The 21662-nt window shown below is 44.1% G+C and overlaps 1 protein-coding gene across 4 annotated transcripts in view; it reads left to right on the top strand.

The window, feature by feature from the left end:
* ECT2L (epithelial cell transforming 2 like) overlaps positions 1-21662 on the top strand; it is a 168022-nt gene that overhangs the window by 80867 nt on the left and 65493 nt on the right. For all 4 annotated transcript variants that reach the window (XM_073627377.1, XM_073627374.1, XM_073627376.1 and 1 more), the window contains exons 6-9: positions 8013-8146; positions 8942-9069; positions 17141-17279; positions 17360-17528. In XM_073627377.1, the coding sequence (XP_073483478.1) occupies positions 8013-8146; positions 8942-9069; positions 17141-17279; positions 17360-17528 (570 nt within the window). The remainder of the gene's footprint in view (positions 1-8012; positions 8147-8941; positions 9070-17140; positions 17280-17359; positions 17529-21662) is intronic.

The following is a 21662-nucleotide window of genomic DNA, read 5'->3' on the forward strand; positions in this document are numbered from 1 at the left end:
TCCATGTTGCGCCGGGTCCCGTGAACCCGGCGAACACGGATGTTCCCGTGTGCGCGCCCGGGGGGGCGCGCGGGACCGTTTCTCCGGGAGGAGGTCATAGTACGCCCTCCCAGAGTTATCCAACTACCCTGCAGCCGTCATTCGGCTATGGGCCGGTTGGTAAGTGGTTAAAAATAGCTCTGGCTCCAAAAAATCAGGATAGGTAAAGCATAGTTAAGCCAAGGCTCCCACATTTTTTCAAAATTTAGGTTGTGTACCTATGAGTATGCTAGTCAATTTTTCATTAATAATGTGTTCATGTGGGCCATGACTGCCTAAAAGGGGTACAGTAGGTTTCTTCCATGCTCTGGCTATTATTGTTTGGCAGCTATAAATAGGTACATGGCAAGTTTCTGCTGGTGTGGGTCCTAGTATAGGATGATCAAAGTTGATCAAAAAATATTTAAACATTATAGCTATATTAGAATATATCTTATCTATATTGTATTAGAACACATTTTTGGCTTTACATTTTAAACTCCACTGTAGACACTGGTAGTGATAATAAAAGTATATACACAATATAAGTTGGTGCTAAACTGGAAAATCTCTGTGGTATTCACTGAATTCTTCCCTTTTCTTGCATGTGTACCATATCTAAATATCAACTGAGTCAGAGGAAGGCTACAGGAAGTCTTAGCACTAAAGCAAGGCCAGAGAAAATGGGCATATAGATGCCACCCTTTGCTGCCAGTGATGCATCTACCAGCCTATCCAAATTTAGGAAAATATTTAACATCGATTATGTACATAGCAAAATGCCGTGTACACACGGGCGGACTTTTCGACTGGACTGGTCCGACGGAATGAATCCGTCGGACAATCCGACCGTGTGTGGGCTTCATCAGACCTTCAGTGGACTTTTTCTTTCGAAAATCAGACGGACTTTAGATTTGGAACATGTTTCAAATCCTTCCGAAGGAACTCCGCCGGACCCAGTTCCTATCGAGAATTCCGCTCGGCTGTATGCTAGTCCGACGGACGATAACCGACGCTAGGGCAGCTATTGGCTACTGGCTATGAACTTCCTTATTTTAGTCCGGTGGTACCGCATTACGTACAAATCCATCGGACTTTGGTGTGATCGTGTGTAGGCAAGTCCGTTCGTTAGAAAGTCAGTTGAAAGCCAGTGGTAACTTTGTTGAAAGACCGTCGGACCTTTGATGCTGAAAAGTCCACCCATGTGGCAAAAGAGTTACTGTGCAATAGCCACCCATCCATATGACAAAATCTGTATTTGTATATTTATTAATGGGATGTAAATAAAATGTTTATTTATCTTTTTTTCTTTTTGACTGTTTTGCCTCACAAGGACCTGGTATCATTACAGGGTTGCTAAAAACAAAATAATAGTACGACTCAGATTCTATTTTAAATGGCTTAGATATACAGTGCCTTGATAAAGTATTCATACCCCTTAAAACTTTCCACTTTTTATCATGTTACAACCAAAAACGTAAATATATTTTATTGGGATTGTATGTGATAGACCAACATAAAGTGTCACATAATTGCGAAGTAGAAAGAAAATGATAATCGGTTTTCAAAATTATTCTGAATGTCTGAAAAGTGTGGCGTGCATTTGTATTCAGCCCCCCCACCCAAAGAGTCAATACTTTTTGGGTATGTCTCTACCAGCTTTGCACATCTAGAGAGGGAAATTTGTGCCCATTCTTCTTTTCAAAATCGCTCAAGCTCTGTCAGATTGGATGGAGAGCATCTGTGAACAGCAATTTTCGAAGTCTTGCCACAGATTCTCAATTGGACTTAGGTCTGGACTTTGACCGGGCCATTGTAAAACCTGAATATGCTTTGATCTAAACCAGGGATATGCAATTAGCGGACCTCCAGCTGTTGCAAAACTACAAGTCCCATCATGCCTCTGCCTCTGGGTGTTATGCTTGTGGCTGTCAGTCTTGCTATGCCTCATGGGACTTGCAGTTCTGCAACAGCTGGAGGTCCGCTAATTGCATATCCCTGATCTAAACCATTCCATTGAAGCTCTGGCTGTATGTTTAGGGTTGTTGGCCTGCTGGAAGATGAACCTCCATCCCAGTCTCAAGTCTTTTGCAGACTCTAACAGGCTTTCTTCTAAATTTGCCCTGTATTTGGCTCCATCCATCTTCCCATCAACTCTGACCAGCTTCCCTGTCCCTGCTGAAGAAAAGCATCCCCACAACATGATGCTGCCAACACCATATTTCACGGCGTTGATGGTGCGTTCAGGGTGATGTGCAGTGTTAGTTTTTCACCACACATAGCGTTTTGCTTTTAGGCTAGAAGAGCACCACATGTTTGCTGTGTCCCCCCCAATGCTTTTCGAAAACTACAAACAGGACTTCTTATGGCTTTCTTTCAACAATGGCTTTCCTCTTGCCACTCTTCCATAAAAGCCAGATTTGTGGAGTCATTGACTAATAGTTGTCATCTGGACAGATTCTCCCACCTGAGCTGTGGATCTCTGCAGCTTCTTCAGAGTCACCATGGGCTTCTTGGCTGCTTCTCTGATTAATGCTATCCTTGCTCAGCCTGTTAGTTTAGGTGGACGGCCATGTCTAGGTAGGTTTGCAGCTGTGCCATACTGTTTCCATTTCTGGGTGATGGATTGAGCAGTGCTCTGTGAGATGTTCAAAGCTTGGGATATTTTTTTATAACCTAACCCTGTTTTTAAACTTTTCCACAACTTTATCCCTGACCTGTCTGGTGTGTTCCTTGGCCTTCATAATACTGTTTGTTCACTAAGGTTTTCTAACAAACCTCTGAGGGCTTCACAGAACAGCTGTATTTATACTGAGAGTAAATTACACACAGGTGGATTCTATTTACTAATTCAGTGACTTCTGAAAACAATTGGTTCCACTAGATTTTAGTTGGGGGTATCAGAGTAAAAGGGGCTGAATACAAATGCACGCCACACTTTTCAGATACTCATTTGTAAAAAATGTTGAAAACCACTTATCATTTTCCTTCCACTTCACAATTATGTGCCACTTTGTGTTGGTCTATCTCTTAAAATTCCAATAAAATACATTTATGTTTTTAGTTGTAACAAGACAAAATGTAAAGCCCATAAATGCAAGAAGAGAGCAGAGCAGGGCGGTCGTACAGTACTAGATTGAGAGTGGTGTCCGGTAATTGTTAAGAAGGTGGAGGAGGCTCAGACAGTGGAAGTTTTTTTTTACTTTAATGCAGAGAATGCATTAGGGTAAAAAAACTTCTGCCTTTAGAACCACTTTAAGGCAACATGCCACCAACACTTGGTTTAGCTTGTTCCATTAGGTAATTTTTGCAATCAAAACTTGCTGAAAGTGATTTAAAAATGTCACATTTCCTAGTGTATAGTCAGAATTGGCTTCTAGCCACAGAAACAACTAGTTAGTAAGACCATCTTATAGTAAACTGTAATATGGTGTCACAATGCCTGCCTCGAGAAATATGTTAAAAATTAATACTTTCTTTAACCACTTGCCAACCGCCCCATAGACAAATGATGGCTGCAGGGCGGCTGGATAACTCTGGGATCACGTCATATGACGTGATTCCAGAAAACTGCTCCCGCGCGCCCCCTGGGGCGCGCACACGGGAACATCCGTGACCGCCGGGTCCAGAGGACCCAGCCCATTCACGGATCACGGCAAACGGCCGCTGATCGCGGCCGTTTACCATGTGATCGCTCCGTCAAATGACGGAGCGATCACATGTAAACAAACCGGCGTCATGTCATGACGCCGGTTCCTCCCTCCCCTCTCTGTACCGATCGGTACAGAGGGGGAGAGATCGGATGGGAGCCGCGCTGTGGGCTGGATGTGTAGTGCCCACAGCGCAGCTCAGTGACATGTAGTCACATCCATCCATCCATGCTCAGCCATCCCCCCCATGCTCTGCAATGACCCTGTGCAATACTCTGCAATGACCCTGTGCAATACTATGCAATGATCCTGTGCAACCCTGTGCAATACTCTGCAACCCTGTGCAATACTCTGCAACCCTGTGCAATACTCTGCAATGATCCTGTGCAATACTCTGCAATGATCCTGTGCAACCCTGTGCAATACTCTGCAACCCTGTGCAATACTCTGCAACCCTGTGCAATACTCTGCAATGATCCTGTGCAACCCTGTGCAATACTCTGCAATGATCCTGTGCAACCCTGTGCAATACTCCGCCATGCCCCGCCATACTCCGCCATAACCCGCCATACTCCCCCATACTCCCCCATACCCCGCCATACTCCGCCATACCCCGCCATACTCCGCCATACCCCGCCATGCCCCGCCATACTCCGCCATAACCCGCCATACTCCCCCATACTCCCCCATACCCCGCCATACTCCGCCATACCCCGCCATGCTCCGCCATACCCCGCCATACTCCGCCATGCCCTGCCATGCCCCGCCATACTCCGCCATACCCCGCCATACTCCGCCATACCCCGCCATACTCCGCCATACCCCGCCATACTCTGGATACCCAGCCATACTCTGCCATGCTCGGCCGTGCTCGGCCTCTGTATGTGGCCAGGCTGTGGAAGTCTCACACATGAGGTATCGCCGTACTCAGGAGGAGCAGAAGAATCTATTTTGGGGTGTCATTTTTGGTATGTGTACATGCTATGTGTTAGAAATATTGTATAAATGGACAACTTTGTGTTAAAAAAAAAAAGGGGTTTTAACCACTTCCTGCCCGCCGGCCGTCATACGACGTCCTTGACTTTGTGCGGGGATATCTGAATGATGGGTGCAGCTACAGGCATCATTCAGATATCATCTTTTTCAGCCGGCGATTCCCTACATCATAAGAACGATCATAGTGGCTGTTCCACTGCTTGATCATTCTTACGGGAGGCGAGACGCCCCCCCCTCTCGCCGCCCTCAGGTGCTTCTACCGACTCACCGCTACGATCGAAGCCAGGATCATTTTTTAATTTTTTTATTTCAGGCTTCCCAGCCTAGAGGTGAGATGTGAGGTCTTATTGACCCCATATCTCATTGTAAAGAGGACCTGTCATGCCATATTCCTATTACAGGGGATGTTTACATTCCTTGTAATAGAAATAAAAGTGATCAAAAAAATTTATTTTTTGGAAAAAAGCCTCAAACTAAAATAAATAAAGTAAAATGAACAATAAAAAAAAAAAAAATTTCCCTGTGTGCTCGCAGACAGAAGCGAACGCATACGTAAGTTGCGCCCACATATGAAAATGGTGTTCAAACCACACATGTGAGGTATCGCTGCGATCGGTAGAGCGAGAGCAATAATTTTGGCCCTAAACCTCCTCTGTAACTCACAACATGTAACCAGTAAAATTTTTTAAAGCGTCTCCTATGGGGATTTTTAAGTAGCGAAGTTTGGCGCCATTCCACGAGCGTGTGCAATTTTGAAGGGTGACATGTTAGGTATCTATTTACTCGGCATAACTTCATTATTCACATTATGTAAAAACATTGGGCTAACTTTACTGTTTTGTTTTTTTTGAAAGCACAAAACTGTTTTTTTTTTTCAAACAAAACGTGTTCGAAAAATTGCTGCGCAAATACCGTGCAAGATAAAAAGTTGCAACGACCGCCATTGTATTCTCTAGGGTCTTTGCTAAAAAAATATATATAATGTTTTGGGGTTCTATGTAATTTTCTAGCAAATAAATTATGATTTTTACATGTAGGAGAGAAATGTCAGAATTGGCCTGGGTGCTCCAGAACGCCTGAAGGTGCTCCTTGCATGTTGGGCCTCTGTATGTGGCCACGCTGTGTAAAAGTCTCACACCTGGTATCGCCGTACTTGGGAGTAATAGCAGAATGTGTTTTGGGGTGTAATTTGTGGTATGCATATGCTGTGTGTGAGAAATAACCTGCTAATATGACAATTTTGTGAAAAAAAAAAAAAAAAGAAAAAAAAAATCTTGATTTTGCAAAGAATTGTGGGAAAAAATGACAACTTCAAAAAACTCATCATGCATCTTTCTAAATACCTTGGAATGTCTTCTTTCCAAAAAGGGGTCATTTGGGGGGTATTTGTACTTTTCTGGCATGTTAGGGTCTCAAGAAATGAGATAGGCCGTCAGTACTTCAGGTGTGATCAATTTTCAGAGATTGGCACCATAGCTTGTGGACTCTATAACTTTCACAAAGACCAAATAATATACACCGATTTGGGTTATTTTTACCAAAGATATGTAGCGGTATACATTTTGGCCAAAATATATGAAGAAAAAATTACTAATTTGCAAAATTTTATAACAGAAACGAAGAAAAATGCATTTTTTTACAGAATTTTCTGTCTTTTTTCTTTTATAGCGCAAAAAATAAAGAACCCAGCGGTGATTAAATACCACCAAAAGAAAGCTCTATTTGTGTGAAAAAAAGGAAAAAAAATTCATTTGGGTACAGTGTTGTATGACTGAGTAATTGTCATTCAAAGTGTGAGAGCACCGAAAGCTGAAAATTGGTCTGGTTATTAAGGGGGTTTAAGTGCCCAGTGGTCAAGTGGTTAAACTATTTACTTTATATTTCTACATATTACAATACACTTTAAAACTTGGTAAATACTATCACTGGAGTAGTGGGGCAAACTACTGCAGGTATGGAGTGCATACCTGCAGAAGCCTCCTGAACCTTCTATCATGGCTGAATCGCAGGACCTTCAAACATTCCCTGATGTGCCAAAGCTTGCCTGCCCTTTCCTGCCCCACATATTCCTAATAGTGATGGTCCAATAGGGGAATAATGGGTTAGGACTTAAGCTTGGTACACACAGGCCGCATATCGTCCGGTATCGGTTGGTTCAACAGAAACTGGCCGACCTTTGGTCCGTGTGTAAAGCAGCCTGTCCGACAGAATCTGGGCAATCGTCTGAGTTCTATTGAACAGGCATGCTGGAAAAACAGATGCCGATCGGCATCCGATCAACGCTCTGGCTGCGAGCACTGACTGGTGTGTTCTGGCCGGGGAGGCAGTACAGACACCTTCTTGCAAAATCCTCAGTGTGTACCAGGCTTTAGAGCCATGCTACCACACTGTGTGGGAGTTTTGGAGATTCTGTTTATTCTGTTGTCATAACATCTTGCCCCCCCCCCCCCCCCCCATATTTAATTAAAAAAAAAAAAATGGTGTTCCCTTGATTGCTTGATTTTTTTTTTTTTTTTTTGCACGGTTTTATCTTGCAGCCATTTTTAGGTGTAGGGAGCTGGTACTTCCATTATAAAAGGCACATTTCCACTATCGTAAGGACAGCAGATTATTAAATTAGAGCTAAAGCCATTTTTTTCTTTATTTTGACTAGAGTAAGGGAGGGTTTTATCATCTGAAAGTTTATTGGCCTCTGCTCATTGGGGAGATTTCCCTTCACTTCTTGTCTCATATCCAAAACAGGAAATCAAAAGTGAGGGAATCCCAGGAACTAGTGTCCACATTGGAAGATTTTCCCTCTATTGCTGTTCTGGTGACAACACAGAATTCAGGATTTTCTTTCACTTTCGGTGATAACAGTAATTGGGACAACCAGAAGGGGGCAAATCTCCCTAACAGCTCCAGACAGGAATGAAAAACAGACAAGTGTTCTAATACCTAATCACTCCCTTCATAACTAAAACAGTTCTGCCTATCTAACTAACCTAAACTCATTTAAAACAATAAAATAATAAGCCAATGTTAATCACTGAGGACAGAAACTAAGGAGACCAGCAATTATTCCTTTTGAACCGAACTGCATCTCTCCAATCTCCTCCAGTATTGCGTGAACTTCCAGTAATAAAGTTGTCTATGAAAGCTGAGGCTAGCAAAAACTATTCTGATTCTTGACGGCTCATGTATTGGAAGTACAGTTTTTGTTACAAGGCATGGTTCTATACATCAATCACTAGCATACTAATTATTGATCTAAAGGTGAACTTACAGTATCTGTTAACATTTTTCCCCCTTCAGTAATTACTTGTCTCAGGAGTATTTAAATATGGAGGTCTGTTTTTTGTTTTTTAGAAGAGCTCTTGAAAAGCCGGCCACCTTGGATGAGTGGAGCTTGGAGATCAGCCGTGAACTCTAAAATAAGCTTAACACAGTCTATGAGTCTAACTGACCAGGCTTCAATGCAAGCAGCACTGTGTTTAATTAAGGTGAGATGAGAAGGGAAAAAAAAAGATTTTTATGGTTTTATTGTGTATCACAGTTTACATATAATAAGAAATGTTAGCATTTTATCTGGCATGCTTTTACAATATATATTGTGAATCTTTGAAAATATTGGTCTTTTAATATATGTTTATTCGGAAATCTGTAAAGTTCCCAAAATGAAATTTAATATGCAAAGAAGATATTATTGTACTAAGAAAAACTTAAAGAAAAAGAGTTTGGAACCCATGTCAGGTTTTTACTCCTATCCAGGGCTCCATTAGAGAATTTCTCTTGATTCCTGTCCTGCTGACATATTACCAGATAGGAAGTGAGAGGAACTCTACAATAGCCTCAAAGACAGAAATAAAAATGCTTTTCTTAAGTAGAGTAGGGGAAGGCATTCCCCTGTAAACTTTTTATGTCTTTCTATGTCATTGTTGCAGATTTACGCTCACTTTCTGTCTGGTGAATCTATTGTCAACAGGACAGGAAATAAGGGTATATCTTTTGTAATGCAGCTCCAGAGAGCAATAGACTGTGGTTGTAGTTCTTCTCCACTCTAAAACATTTTGGCAAAATCTTTTTGGCTTGATATATACTTTAAAAGTCATAGCCAGAATTGTGGCTATGCCACTTTTTATCTAGTTCTTAATGGTTCTCAACCCTAGCACTCTCAGTTGTAGACAATGTAAGATACATAGGTGTAAACGTTGATAACAGTATGCGTATGATGATGATTTATCCTTTTTGTTTTCCCGGATTCCTTTATGAAGTTAATATGATTGCATTTGTTTCAGGATAAAGATACAGGCTCAGAAAAGCCCTTGACAACTTGGCTCTTAAAAGAAGAAAACCACACACCCAGCTTCACCTTGGCTTTGGAAAAGAAGCTTGTAGAACAATCAATAGACTCGTTACCCAAAAGGTAAACAAATTATTTTGGATCAGATCATTTACCCACACATGCATGTGATCAGGGCCGCTGATAAGGCAGTACAGCCAGCCCTCCTATACTGGGCCCGGGCTCTATCAGTTCCAAAGGGGGGCCCAGGATCCTGCTGAGCAGGAGAAACGGCTGCATTGACTTGTGACTCTTGTGGAGGGAGAAAGCCAGCAGGGGAATCCGTTCCAATATCTGCCCTGTCCACTTAGGTACATGTGAGATGAAGTTTAACAACATAGTACATTGTACTACCATAATTGGAGAAGACATTGCCCTTAGTGACTAGGGATGAGCCGAACACCCCCCTGTTCGGTTCGCACCAGAACATGCGAACAGGAAAAAAATTCGTTCGAACACGCGAACACCGTTAAAGTCTATGGGACACGAACATGAATAATCAAAAGTGCTAATTTTAAAGGCTAATATGCAAGTTATTGTCAATAAAAGTGTTTGGGGACCTGGGTCCTGCCCCAGGGGACATGGATCAATGCAAAAAAAAGTTTTAAAAACGGCCGTTTTTTCAGGAGCAGTGATTTTAAAAATGCTTAAAGTCAAACAATAAAAGTGTAATATCCCTTTAAATTTCATACCTGGGGGGTGTCTATAGTATGCCTGTAAAGGGGCGCATGTTTCCCGTGTTTAGAACAGTCTGACAGCAAAATGACATTTTGAAGGAAAAAACTCATTTAAAACTACCGCGGCTATTGCATTGCCGACAATACACATAGAAGTTCATTGATAAAAACGGCATGGGAATTCCCCACAGGGCAACCCCGAACCAAAATTAAAAAAAAAAAAATGATGTGGGGGTCCCCCTAAATTCCATACAAGGCCCTTCAGGTCTGGTATGGATATTAAGGGGAACCCCAGCCAAAATTTAAAAAAAAAATTGACGTGGGGTTCCCCCTAAATTCCATACCAGACCCTTCAGGTCTGGTATGGATTTTAAGGGGAACCCCGCGCCAAAAAAAAAAAAAAAAAACGGCGTGGGGTCCCCCTAAAAATCCATACCAGACCCTTATCCGAGCACGCAACCTGGCAGGCCGCAGGAAAAGAGGGGGGGACGAGAGTGCGGCCCCCCCCCCCTCCTGAACCGTACCAGGCCACATGCCCTCAACATTGGGAGGGTGCTTTGGGGTAGCCCCCCAAAGCACCTTGTCCCCATGTTGATGAAGACAAGGGCCTCATCCTCACAACCGTGGCCGGTGGTTGTGGGGGTCTGCGGGCGGGGGGCTTATCGGAATCTGGAAGCCCCCTTTACCAAGGGGACCCCCAGATCCCGGCCCCCCCCCTGTGTGAAATGGTAAGGGGTTACTTACCCCTACCATTTCACTAAAAAACTGTCAAAAATGTTAAAAATGACAAGAGACAGTTTTTGACAATTCCTTTATTTAAATGCTTCTTCTTTCTTCCTTCATCTTCTTCTTCTTCTGGTTCTTCTGGCTCTTCTGGTTCTTCCTCCGGCGTTCTCGTCCAGCATCTCCTCCGCGGCGTCTTCTATCTTCTTCTCCTCGGGCCGCTCCGCACCCATGGCATGAGGGGGGAGGCTCCCGCTCTTCTCTTCATCTTCTTCTTCATCTTCATCTTCTTCTTCATCTTCTTCTTCTTCTTCTTCTTCTCTTCTTCATCTCTTCTTCCTTCTTCATTTCTTCTGCGGGCCGCTCCGCATCCATGCATGGAGGGAGGCTCCCGCTGTGTGACGGCGTCTCTTCGTCTGACGGTTCTTAAATAACGGGGGGCGGGGCCACCCGGTGACCCCGCCCCCCTCTGACGCACGGGACAATGACGGGACTTCCCTGTGGCATTCCCCGTGACGTCACAGGGAAGTCCCGTCAATTCACCGTGCGTCAGAGGGGGGGCGGGGTCACCGGATGGCCCCGCCCCCCGTTATTTAAGAACCGTCAGACGAAGAGACGCCGTCACACAGCGGGAGCCTCCCTCCATGCATGGATGCGGAGCGGCCCGCAGAAGAAATGAAGAAGGAAGAAGAGATGAAGAAGAGAAGAAGAAGAAGAAGAAGAAGATGAAGAAGAAGATGAAGATGAAGAAGAAGATGAAGAGAAGAGCGGGAGCCTCCCCCCTCATGCCATGGGTGCGGAGCGGCCCGAGGAGAAGAAGATAGAAGACGCCGCGGAGGAGATGCTGGACGAGAACGCCGGAGGAAGAACCAGAAGAGCCAGAAGAACCAGAAGAAGAAGAAGATGAAGGAAGAAAGAAGAAGCATTTAAATAAAGGAATTGTCAAAAACTGTCTCTTGTCATTTTTAACATTTTTGACAGTTTTTTAGTGAAATGGTAGGGGTAAGTAACCCCTTACCATTTCACACAGGGGGGGGGCCGGGATCTGGGGGTCCCCTTGGTAAAGGGGGCTTCCAGATTCCGATAAGCCCCCCGCCCGCAGACCCCCACAACCACCGGCCACGGTTGTGGGGATGAGGCCCTTGTCTTCATCAACATGGGGACAAGGTGCTTTGGGGGGCTACCCCAAAGCACCCTCCCAATGTTGAGGGCATGTGGCCTGGTACGGTTCAGGAGGGGGGGGGGGCCGCACTCTCGTCCCCCCCTCTTTTCCTGCGGCCTGCCAGGTTGCGTGCTCGGATAAGGGTCTGGTATGGATTTTTAGGGGGACCCCACGCCGTTTTTTTTTTTTTTTTTTGGCGCGGGGTTCCCCTTAAAATCCATACCAGACCTGAAGGGTCTGGTATGGAATTTAGGGGGAACCCCACGTCAATTTTTTTTTTAAATTTTGGCTGGGGTTCCCCTTAATATCCATACCAGACCCGAAGGGCCTTGTATGGAATTTAGGGGGACCCCCACATCATTTTTTTTTTTTTAATTTTGGTTCGGGGTTGCCCTGTGGGGAATTCCCATGCCGTTTTTATCAATGAACTTCTATGTGTATTGTCGGCAATGCAATAGCCGCGGTAGTTTTAAATGAGTTTTTTCCTTCAAAATGTCATTTTGCTGTCAGACTGTTCTAAACACGGGAAACATGCGCCCCTTTACAGGCATACTATAGACACCCCCCAGGTACGAAATTTAAAGGGATATTACACTTTTATTGTTTGACTTTAAGCATTAATAAAATCACTGCTCCTGAAAAAACGTCCGTTTTTAAAACTTTTTTTTGCATTGATCCATGTCCCCTGGGGCAGGACCCAGGTCCCCAAACACTTTTTATGACAATAACTTGCATATAAGCCTTTAAAATTAGCACTTTTGATTTCTCCCATAGACTTTTAAAGGGTGTTCCGCGGCATTCGAATTTGCCGCGAACACCCCAAATTGTTCGCTGTTCGGCGAACTTGCGAACAGCCAATGTTCGAGTAGAACATGAGTTCGACTCGAACTCGAAGCTCATCCCTATTAGTGACATTAGCACACTCTTAACAAATGATCTCAAAGATTTCTGAATGACCTTACAACTTGGGTTGATCCTACCACGAATCATGTGGTTCCGTTAAAGTTCATGCTCTGGATTTCTTCACTATCAGGGTTTACTGTATGTAGAATATGCCAGAAAAAACACATACAGAAAAGCCACGATACCAACACACAAATTGAAGCCTCTTTTTCTTTACAGCAATATGTGACTCATCATTTGAAACAGATCTAGATTGAACCTCTTCCAAGAGTAGCAAAAGATAACCCCTGGCATTAAATTTCATTTTCGTTTCTTGCCTCCTGATATCAATGCAGTTTGAGGCATTAGCAATCCTGTCTAATCTGATAAACTGGTATTTACTACTGGACCCAAAGGTCGAGGGGGGGATGAAAAATCAAAAGTCAGAAATTAGTTACGGTTTGATGGCTTTACACATAAATCCCTCATCAACAAAGAAACAACATGTATGACCAAAATATCCACAAAGGAAATACAATCCTTGCCATAAACATTATTGAAGCGCTGTTAGAATTTGCAAATGAGTGTCACTATTGTGCTCATCAAATACCAGGAGTCTAATGTCTGCATGACTCTGTCTGACAAACAGGGATGTCACCTAGTGCGTTCTTGTACCTTTTTAATGTTCTGTCAGCAGTCGGTCTTTTCACAACAGAGAAAGCGAGTGATGAGGAGTAGGGATGGGAGAACGGTTTGGCCCGAACCGCATAAGAACTTTCGTTGTTCAGGCGTTCTGCAAACATCCGAACAAACGGGTCGTTCGACCGTTTGTTCGGCCCCCCGAACCGACCACAATGCATTGCGACGCTGAACAGTGCATTGCAAGCCCTGATTAGCTGAAGCAGTGAAAGCTTCATCCAATCAGGGCACAGAGCACTGTCAGAGCCATGATTGGACCATGTCATCATGACTTTATCCAATCATGGCTCATTACCGCCCCACAGTATCAAAGTATTTTTTCAGTAGCAGTGATTTTCAGTGTGATTTTGGCATGGAGAAAGATATAACCGGGATCTGTTCAGTGCCTGTTAGTTACTTAGTGTGCTATACTGTGCTATTTTGCTTCAATTGTCAGTGTATAATATTAGTTTAGTGTCAGTCTAGGGATGGTGTAAGTGTAGTGAGGAGGATCATCATTCAGCTTTGCATAGTGTGCCGCTAGAGTAGAGAAAGCTCAGATAGTTTCACTGTAGTGTAGTGAGACCGTGTCAGTAATCTTGACATTAGTGTATATCTAGAGTAGAGACAGTTCAGATAGCGTCAGTGTAGTGACGGTTGAACACTGTCTATTTGATTGCGTTACTGCCAGTTTAACACCATTTACTTCTGTGTGCGTTACTGCCAGTTTAACGCCATATAGTTTTGTGCTTTACTGCAAGTTTACAGGTTCATATTATTGCAATTTTTTCCTGCAAGACCAATTCTTGCTTCCATCAAGAGTACCTCTATAGGGTTATGGTGGGAAGGCGCCACCAACACCCAAAGACCAATTTTTCTGCACCTGTTTGACTATTGGGTGTAACCCTAAGACAAATTTTTATGCACCTGTTACTTCTATCCAAAGTCAAAGTGACTCCAGAATGTATCCAAAAAAATCTCTAATCTTGTTCCCAGTGCACTACATCGTGGCCTCATCATACACACTGGCTCCCCAGCTGTTGCTGAGCAAAATAAAGGCAGCTTGCAGGGAAAGTGTCTTTTTTTTTGGCTTTATAAATGCAATTATCGCTGCAGCAGATTCTAGACATGGTACAGATCTGCCACTTTACAGATAGACTAAGGGGACCCCACAGGCACTATATTTGAAGGTTTTTTTTTTTATTTGTATGCTTTCGCTTTAAAAATAAAAAAAAAAGCACTGCTCATTTAAAAAAAAAAAAATTTTTACAAACTTTTTTTATTGATACATGTCCCCCAGGGCAGGGCCCGGACCCCTATAACCATTGTATGCCCAATTTCTTGCATATAAGCCATCAAAATGGGCACTTTTGATTTTTGACTTTTGGGTCCCATTGAATTTAATGGGGTTCGTTATTCGGGTCCGAACTTTCGCGTGTTGCGAAAGTTCTGGTGCGAACCAAACAGGGGTCCGTTTGGCCCATCCCTAATAGGGAGCCCAGAGCATCAGTCAACTTGCATTTTTAAAGATCTGTAAAAAATAGGTTAACAGATAAGAGGTGAACCTAGGAATGGAGGCTTTATCAAACCCTAAGCTCTACAAAACTATGGGCCATATTTATAAAGCAGAGAATCAGACTTTTGACAAACTGCAGGTGAATCCTCCAGGTCCATGAGTTTTAAATGACAGTGAATGATTCTCCACCAGAAAATGTTTGGTAAAAGTCACAGTTATAGCTTTGTAAACAGACCCTTATAGGTTTACAAAAGAGACTGCCATCTCGTACCTCACCTAAACCTCAGATGAAAACATTCAGTATAGCGGGATGGGTCACTGGTCTGATGCATTTGTGCATATATATTTTTACTTTCAGCTCTTGAACTCTGTAGATAACAGGCTTCCTAAGACAAATGAGAAAAACTGGAAAATATGCAAATGAAGTCTAAAGCTCCACTTGCTGGGTTAAATGGAGGATGCAACATATTTACTATGCGATAATTCATATTTACCTGACTAAAAAGATGAAAACAAGTTTTTATTTTATTCTGACCAATACAAAGAAAGCCCCCTATGCATATTTATGCTTGTACAATATGCACATTTTCCCTTAAGTTCCAGTAATGGGTGTGTAGTGTACATGTTAAAGCGTCTGTAAAGCTGCTTATTTAGCCTGGAAAGAGCTTAGTGACAGTCCAGCTGATCTGTGGTCTAATAATCCTATGAAAACAGAAATCGAAAATTTAGCAAACACTGAAAGGGCAAAACTACTATAAATAGTGTTGAGTTTGAAGTGGTTTCTAAAGCTTCCATTAGCATCACAAGTATATTTCTTTGATGTGATAATGTAGACCTGCCTCTCTGATACAGCAACTGTAGTCAGTAGTAGAGGTTAACACAATCAGCTAGATCTGAATAACATAGTATGTCAGTACTCAGAAACCTATCATTTATTTCACTCATTTTATTTTAATAATTATGAAAAATTTTTAACCTTTGCTGTTTAATTTTAAGAATTTTTGCACAAAACCAGAAAAACAAAACTTTAGCAGAGTAAAGAATGAAATTGACGTGAATCTGTGGTCAAAATTTTAAATAATTTTTTCATTTTCACATTCTGTTTCACTTATTTCTAACCTATTTCCATTAATCTGAACGATCTTGAAGTTTACTTTGTGAAGATCTCCAAACATTTACTTCCTTGAATTCTGTGACACGTATTCACTATGCACTGTGCATAGGCACAGCTTTGTGACACATTTCACAGAGCCTGCCTTCTACAAATGTATTGAGAGGGGGAGTTTAAAGAAGCAGAGCCATCTGACTCTGTCTGATAGTATTGGCTTCAATATAGTGCTGGGTACAGAAAAGTAGAGCGTGTCCCAGCACCTGGCATCCCATTGCCACTGTCAGGAACTGGTTCACCTGCTGGTGGCACCCGTCCCCATGCTGGGAGGATACTTAAGTCCCACCTCTGCTATTGCAGTTTGTGTCAGTGTTTTGATTGCCTTGCTTGCTGCCAGATCCATCCTGCTTCTAAACTATCCTTGCATCCTGTTCCCTTACTTCTGCTCGCCTTGTTCCTGTACCCAGACCTGATTCTTACTTTTTCTTGCATTGCCCCTGTTATCCTTGTTTCCCATATTGTACATATTTGTACAGTGCATATTGTATATTGTTAGTTTGCTAGGTTTCTGTTAATTAGGAATTTTTGGTTGTAGGTCACGTGTTGTTTATTAATATTATTATACAGGATTTATAAAGCGCCAACAGTTTACGCAGCGCTTTACAATATAAAAGGGAGACAATACAGTTATAATACAATAAAATACAAGAGGATTAAGAGGGCCCTGCTCAGAAGAGCTTACAATCTAATAAGGTGGGGCAGGTGGTACAAAAGGTTGTAACTGTGGGGAATGAGCTGTTGGAAGTGGTAGGAGACGTGATAGGCTTTCCTGAAGAGATGAGTTTTCAGGGATCGCCTGAAAGTAGCAAGAGTAGGGGATAGCCGGATGATATCAAATGTTCGCTATTTGCTGGTGTGTGCATATCTTTTTGCTTGCTGTTAATAAATGTACTTCTTAATACATTACTTGGTTCCGGTTTCCGTATGTAGCTACATATGTCAGGTCATCCAAGCTGCTGACTCCTGACAGCCACTCTGCTTCACCATAGTGCCAGCTGCAGGAGCACAAAGAGCATCCCAGCACCCAGCGTCCCCCTGCCATTCTGCACTGGTGCTCAGCAGATGGTGCATCCCACCACCTTCATTAATGGACAGTGGCAAAGCTGTTAACTCCCCCATAACCCCTTCCTGCATTGATGATCAGTTGCAGCACTGTGGATTTTGAAAACACGATTAGATACTGGTAAATGAAATCATCCAAATAGGTTGTTCTGTAAAGTATGCAATATAGTTGTTTTTGCCTGTGGGTACTGTATAATATCCTTTGATTTGGAAGCATCTTCCTAGACTGTTGATCCCTGCTATAGGTTACACTTTTTTTCTTTTTTTTTGCTTTTCTTTTTTTTTAGGCATAATGTAGCTGGATGCAACACCTACCCTTCTACAACCACAAAGAAATGCAGCAGTCTCCAGAGTCAGTCAGCACAGAGGGGCACCTCAGGTCCTCTTCACCTTCTGTTGATATCATCCCACATATTGGCATATGAGGTTGTTTATCTGACATCACTATTACACAAAACTTGAGTTGCTAGCATTACCACTAGATGTATACCCTTTTGCCTTTGTAGGTTATTCTCAGTAGCGTGAAACCCAGTGTGGTTCCTGTAGTTTATGACTTCAATGGGATGACTCTTGAAAGTTTAATCTTTTGTGTGGAGAAAGCTTTGGATGGACGCACAGCACAGAGTATTGCAGTTGTTGCAGATGGGAATTCCCAACACTTACATTTACTACAGAGTAAGTGTTCTAGTGCAGAAATGGTAAGATGTACACATTTTGATTTTCAGCCATGTAAAACAACATTTATTTTTCATACATCATGGGACACAGAGTCAGGCTAATATTCATTACCTGCTGGGTTATACTCCCATCTCCAGGTGAATGGACACTGGTAGACCAAAGGTCTTTAGACAGGAAGTGATCCCCTATTAAACCCCTCCCACACAGGAAGCACTTCAGTTTTTTTACCAGTGTCTGCAAGGTGGATGGCACGGTTTGTTTGAGCTCTCTGAGCTCCAGGTCTCTAGTCCCACAAACAGTTCTTAAATGAATCAAGGGATTGACCGATCAGATCCATTTGACACAGGCTTTATATGCTTAGATAAATGGTACCTGAGCCTCAAAAAGAAGACTCAAGATCCTGCAAGGTTTTGCCTGTAATGCAGTCTCCGGCCGCTGGACCCTGCAAAGTGGAAACCTGGACACTACAGCGCTAAGGCATTCCTGCAGGGTGCTGTACAGGTCCAAGGGAGTGGACCCTAAAAATGAAAAGGGTACCCAGTCCTTGAAGGTCCTCAAGTGACAGGAACCCGCCAGGGAAGGGTGAAGATTTCCAAGTGTTCCTGTGCCAGGACGGGTAAGTGAAAACCTTTTATTTATTATTTTGGGGTGTCCCAGTGATTGTAACAATCAGTCAAGCTAGCTAAAGGCTGGACACCTGTGTGCGGTGACCATACAGGGGAGTTTTGGGATAGCTGTGGGTGTTTGCAAAGTATACTTTTTTTGCTTGTGTCTGGCTGTTTTTTACCTGTATGATGGCGCACGATGGTGCATGTGCGTTCGCAAGAGTGTCGCTATGCTCAGCAGTTATTTGGTGGCTATGGTGCATGTGCATTCGGAAAAGCGCCACTGTGCTCAGCAGTTGTTGTTTGGTGGCCTTGGCGCACGTGCATTTGCTAAAGCGCCGCTGGATTTAGCAGTTGTTTGTTTGTCAGTTGTGGCGCACGCATCTTCACCGCACATGCGCAGTAGCGAGGATTCACGTCGTACGCGAATACAGCCATGCCCGTTCGCCAAGCGTGCGCATGCACAGAACGTTCTGGCGCACACCCAGCTTATTTAAGCTGTGTAGGCCAAGCATGCGGTGCTTCCAAAAGGCAGCTGTGGGACACAGAGCAGGCTCTGAACAGACACTTGCAGCGATTCCTTTTTCCTTGCCCGGGTCACGTTAGTCACCAAGTGTTGCTTGGCAGGCTAAAGGTGCTTAGAAGGATTGTTACAGAGGGGCTTGGTGAGCCCTATTAAAGGGTCTCCCTTCTGAGTACTCTCTTTTTATGGCTAGTAAATGTCTTCAAAAAAGAGGAGCGGGACTAACACTACAGGGAAGGGCACACCTATGTCGTCAGTAGTTCCTGACGAACCTAGTCGTATCCCTAGTGTTGTATCCCATGAAGGACCAGAGGCTTCCAGGCAATCTGAGCTATTGTGCCTACAGTCAACGCTGCTGCTTCACCCTTTATCACCAAGGATGAACTGTCCCCTGCCCTAGCTGGGTTAGAGCACAGGATTGCTGACATGATTGCCTCCATCCCGCAGGATGGCAAGAAGCGTGACAGATCCCCCTCCTTGGAGCCTCCTAGTCTGGAGCAGAATTGGGTTGATGATGGGGAAGAGCTAAAAGCTCAGGATTCAGTGGAGTGCCTGGCGGATAAGTCTGCTTCCGAGCAATCTGGACAAGAAGAGATCCAGTTGATGTCTGCCTCTCAGTCGCAGAGGCTTTTGATCCTGCCTTTGACCGAAATGGTTTGTTCTGCCTTTTTTAAGTTGCCTCTCAAAGAGGTGACTGAGCCGCTCTGGTCCTCTTTGGGATCCCTGAGACCTTTTAGGCCGCACAGGCTTTCACCCTATACCGCCTGTTGGAACAGGTGGTGTATGCCGATTGGGAACATCCTGACAGAATTTTCGTTCCTCCTAAAAGGTTTTCCCTTTTATATCCCATGGATGAAAAGTTCGTTAAAAAATGGAGCATGCCAGCCGTAGATGCAGCAGTCTCTTCCTTAAACAAGAACTTAACTTGTCCGGTAGATAATGCACAGGGCTTGAAAGACCCTGTTGACAAGAAAAAAGGCTTCCTTGTCTTTGGCCAGTTCAGCTATTCAGCCAGCTGTTGCAGGAATTGGTATTTCCCAGTCCGTAAAGGATGAGGTCAAACGGCCTGATAGGCCTAGCCAGGAGGATGATCTGCCTGAAAGTAAGACAGATATTCCTCGAGCGATATGTTTTGCTGTTGACACCTTAAAGGATTCAATACAGCAGGTTTCTCGTTTGGCTCTCTAGTCTGTACATATGTGCAGACTTTTATGGCTTAAGAACTGGTCAGCCGAGCTTTCTTGTAAAAAGTTGCAGGTTACCCTTTTCATGGGGAACCGTTTATTTGGTGATCATTTGGACAAATGTATCCAAAAGATTTCCAGAGGGAAGAGTTCTCTACTCCCTGTGAAGAAAAGCACCAGACGTCCCTCGTTTAAAACCTCAGGGACTGCTTCCTCAAATGTCTCAGCGTCAAGGCGGTTCCACCGCCAACAGGGCGCTAGGACCAGGGGCAAGCCGAAAGGCCAGGGCCAGAAAAAGCCCTGGGTCCAAAATTCTTCTAAACCCAGCACCAAACTCTCCTTTTGAGGGGACGCCCCCACTCTATTGGGTGGGAGGAAGGCTGCTGCACTTTGCGGACATTTGGAAAACAACAATTCAGGACGAGTGGGTCACCTCAATTGTATCTCTCGATTACAAGCTGGAGTTGCGGGGGTTCCCCCCCAGAGGTTTTTAAGATCCAGCGTTCTCTCGGATCCTCCAAAAAGAAACGTATTGCTTCAGGCACTACATCATCTAGTGCATTAAGGAGTGATTGTAGAGGTTCCTGTATTCGAAAGGGGCACAGGGTTTTACTTAAACCTGTTTACGATTCAGAAACCAAACGGGAACACAAGGCCCATTTTGGACCTAAGATCCCTGAACAAGTATCTATTGATACAGTCCTTTCGGATGGAGTCCGTCCGCTCAGTAGTAACCTCACTCCAGAGGGGAGACTTTCTAGCCTCCATCAATATAAAAGACGCGTATTTACACGTACCTATCTTTCAGCCTCATCAGAGGTTCCAACGTTTTGCAGTAGAGGAACGTCATATTCAGTTTGTGGCTCTACCTTTCGGGCTTGCTACAGCTCCCCGGGTGTTCACAAAGGTCCTAGCACCAGTACTGGGTCTTTTAAGGGCCCAATGGATTCTGGTGCTCGGGTATCTGGACGACCTCCTGCTCAGAGATCACTCATTACAGGCTCTAGAGCAGAGCATAATATACACAGTGAGGTATTTGAAAAGCATAGGCTGGATCATAAATACAGAAAAATCTATATTTAGGTCTGATCCTAGACACGGTCCAAGCAAGAGTATTCTTGCCACCTGTAAGGATCTGTGCCCTGAAGGTTCAGGTGTATCAGATAAGGGGTACCAGCAGGGGCGTTGCTAGGTCTACAAAAGATCTGGGGCTAGAGCCAGAAAGTCATACACTTGGGTGGGCATACACATGTATATACAGTAATATATGTGTGTGTGTGTATATTCCCAGAGAGCCTCCCACTTACATCAGGGTCCCCAGAGAGCCTCCCACTTACATCAGGGTCCCCAGCGAGCCCCCACACTTACATCAGGGTCCCCAGAGAGCCCCCTCCATACATCAGGGTCCCCATAGAGCCCCTCCATACATCAGGGTCCCCAGAGAGCCCCTCCTTACATCAGGGTCCCCAGAGAGCCCCTCCTTACATCAGGGTCCCCAGAGAGCCCCTCCTTACATCAGGGTCCCCAGAGAGCCCCTCCTTACATCAGGGTCCCCAGAGAGCCCCCCCTTAAAATCAGGGTCCCCAGAGAGCCCCCCCTTAAAATCAGGGTCCCCAGAGAGCCCCCCCTTAAAATCAGGGTCCCCAGAGAGCCTCCCCCTTAAAATCAGGGTCCCCAGAAAGCCTCCCCCTTAAAATCAGGGTCCCCAGAGAGCCTCCCCCTTAAAATCAGGGTCCCCAGAGAGCCTCCCCCTTAAAATCAGGGTCCCCAGAGAGCCTCCCCCTTAAAATCAGGGTCCCCAGAGAGCCTCCCCCTTAAA

Source organism: Aquarana catesbeiana, linkage group LG04 (genome assembly GCF_042186555.1).
Source record: "Aquarana catesbeiana isolate 2022-GZ linkage group LG04, ASM4218655v1, whole genome shotgun sequence".
In the NCBI taxonomy this organism is placed as follows: Eukaryota; Metazoa; Chordata; class Amphibia; order Anura; family Ranidae; genus Aquarana; species Aquarana catesbeiana.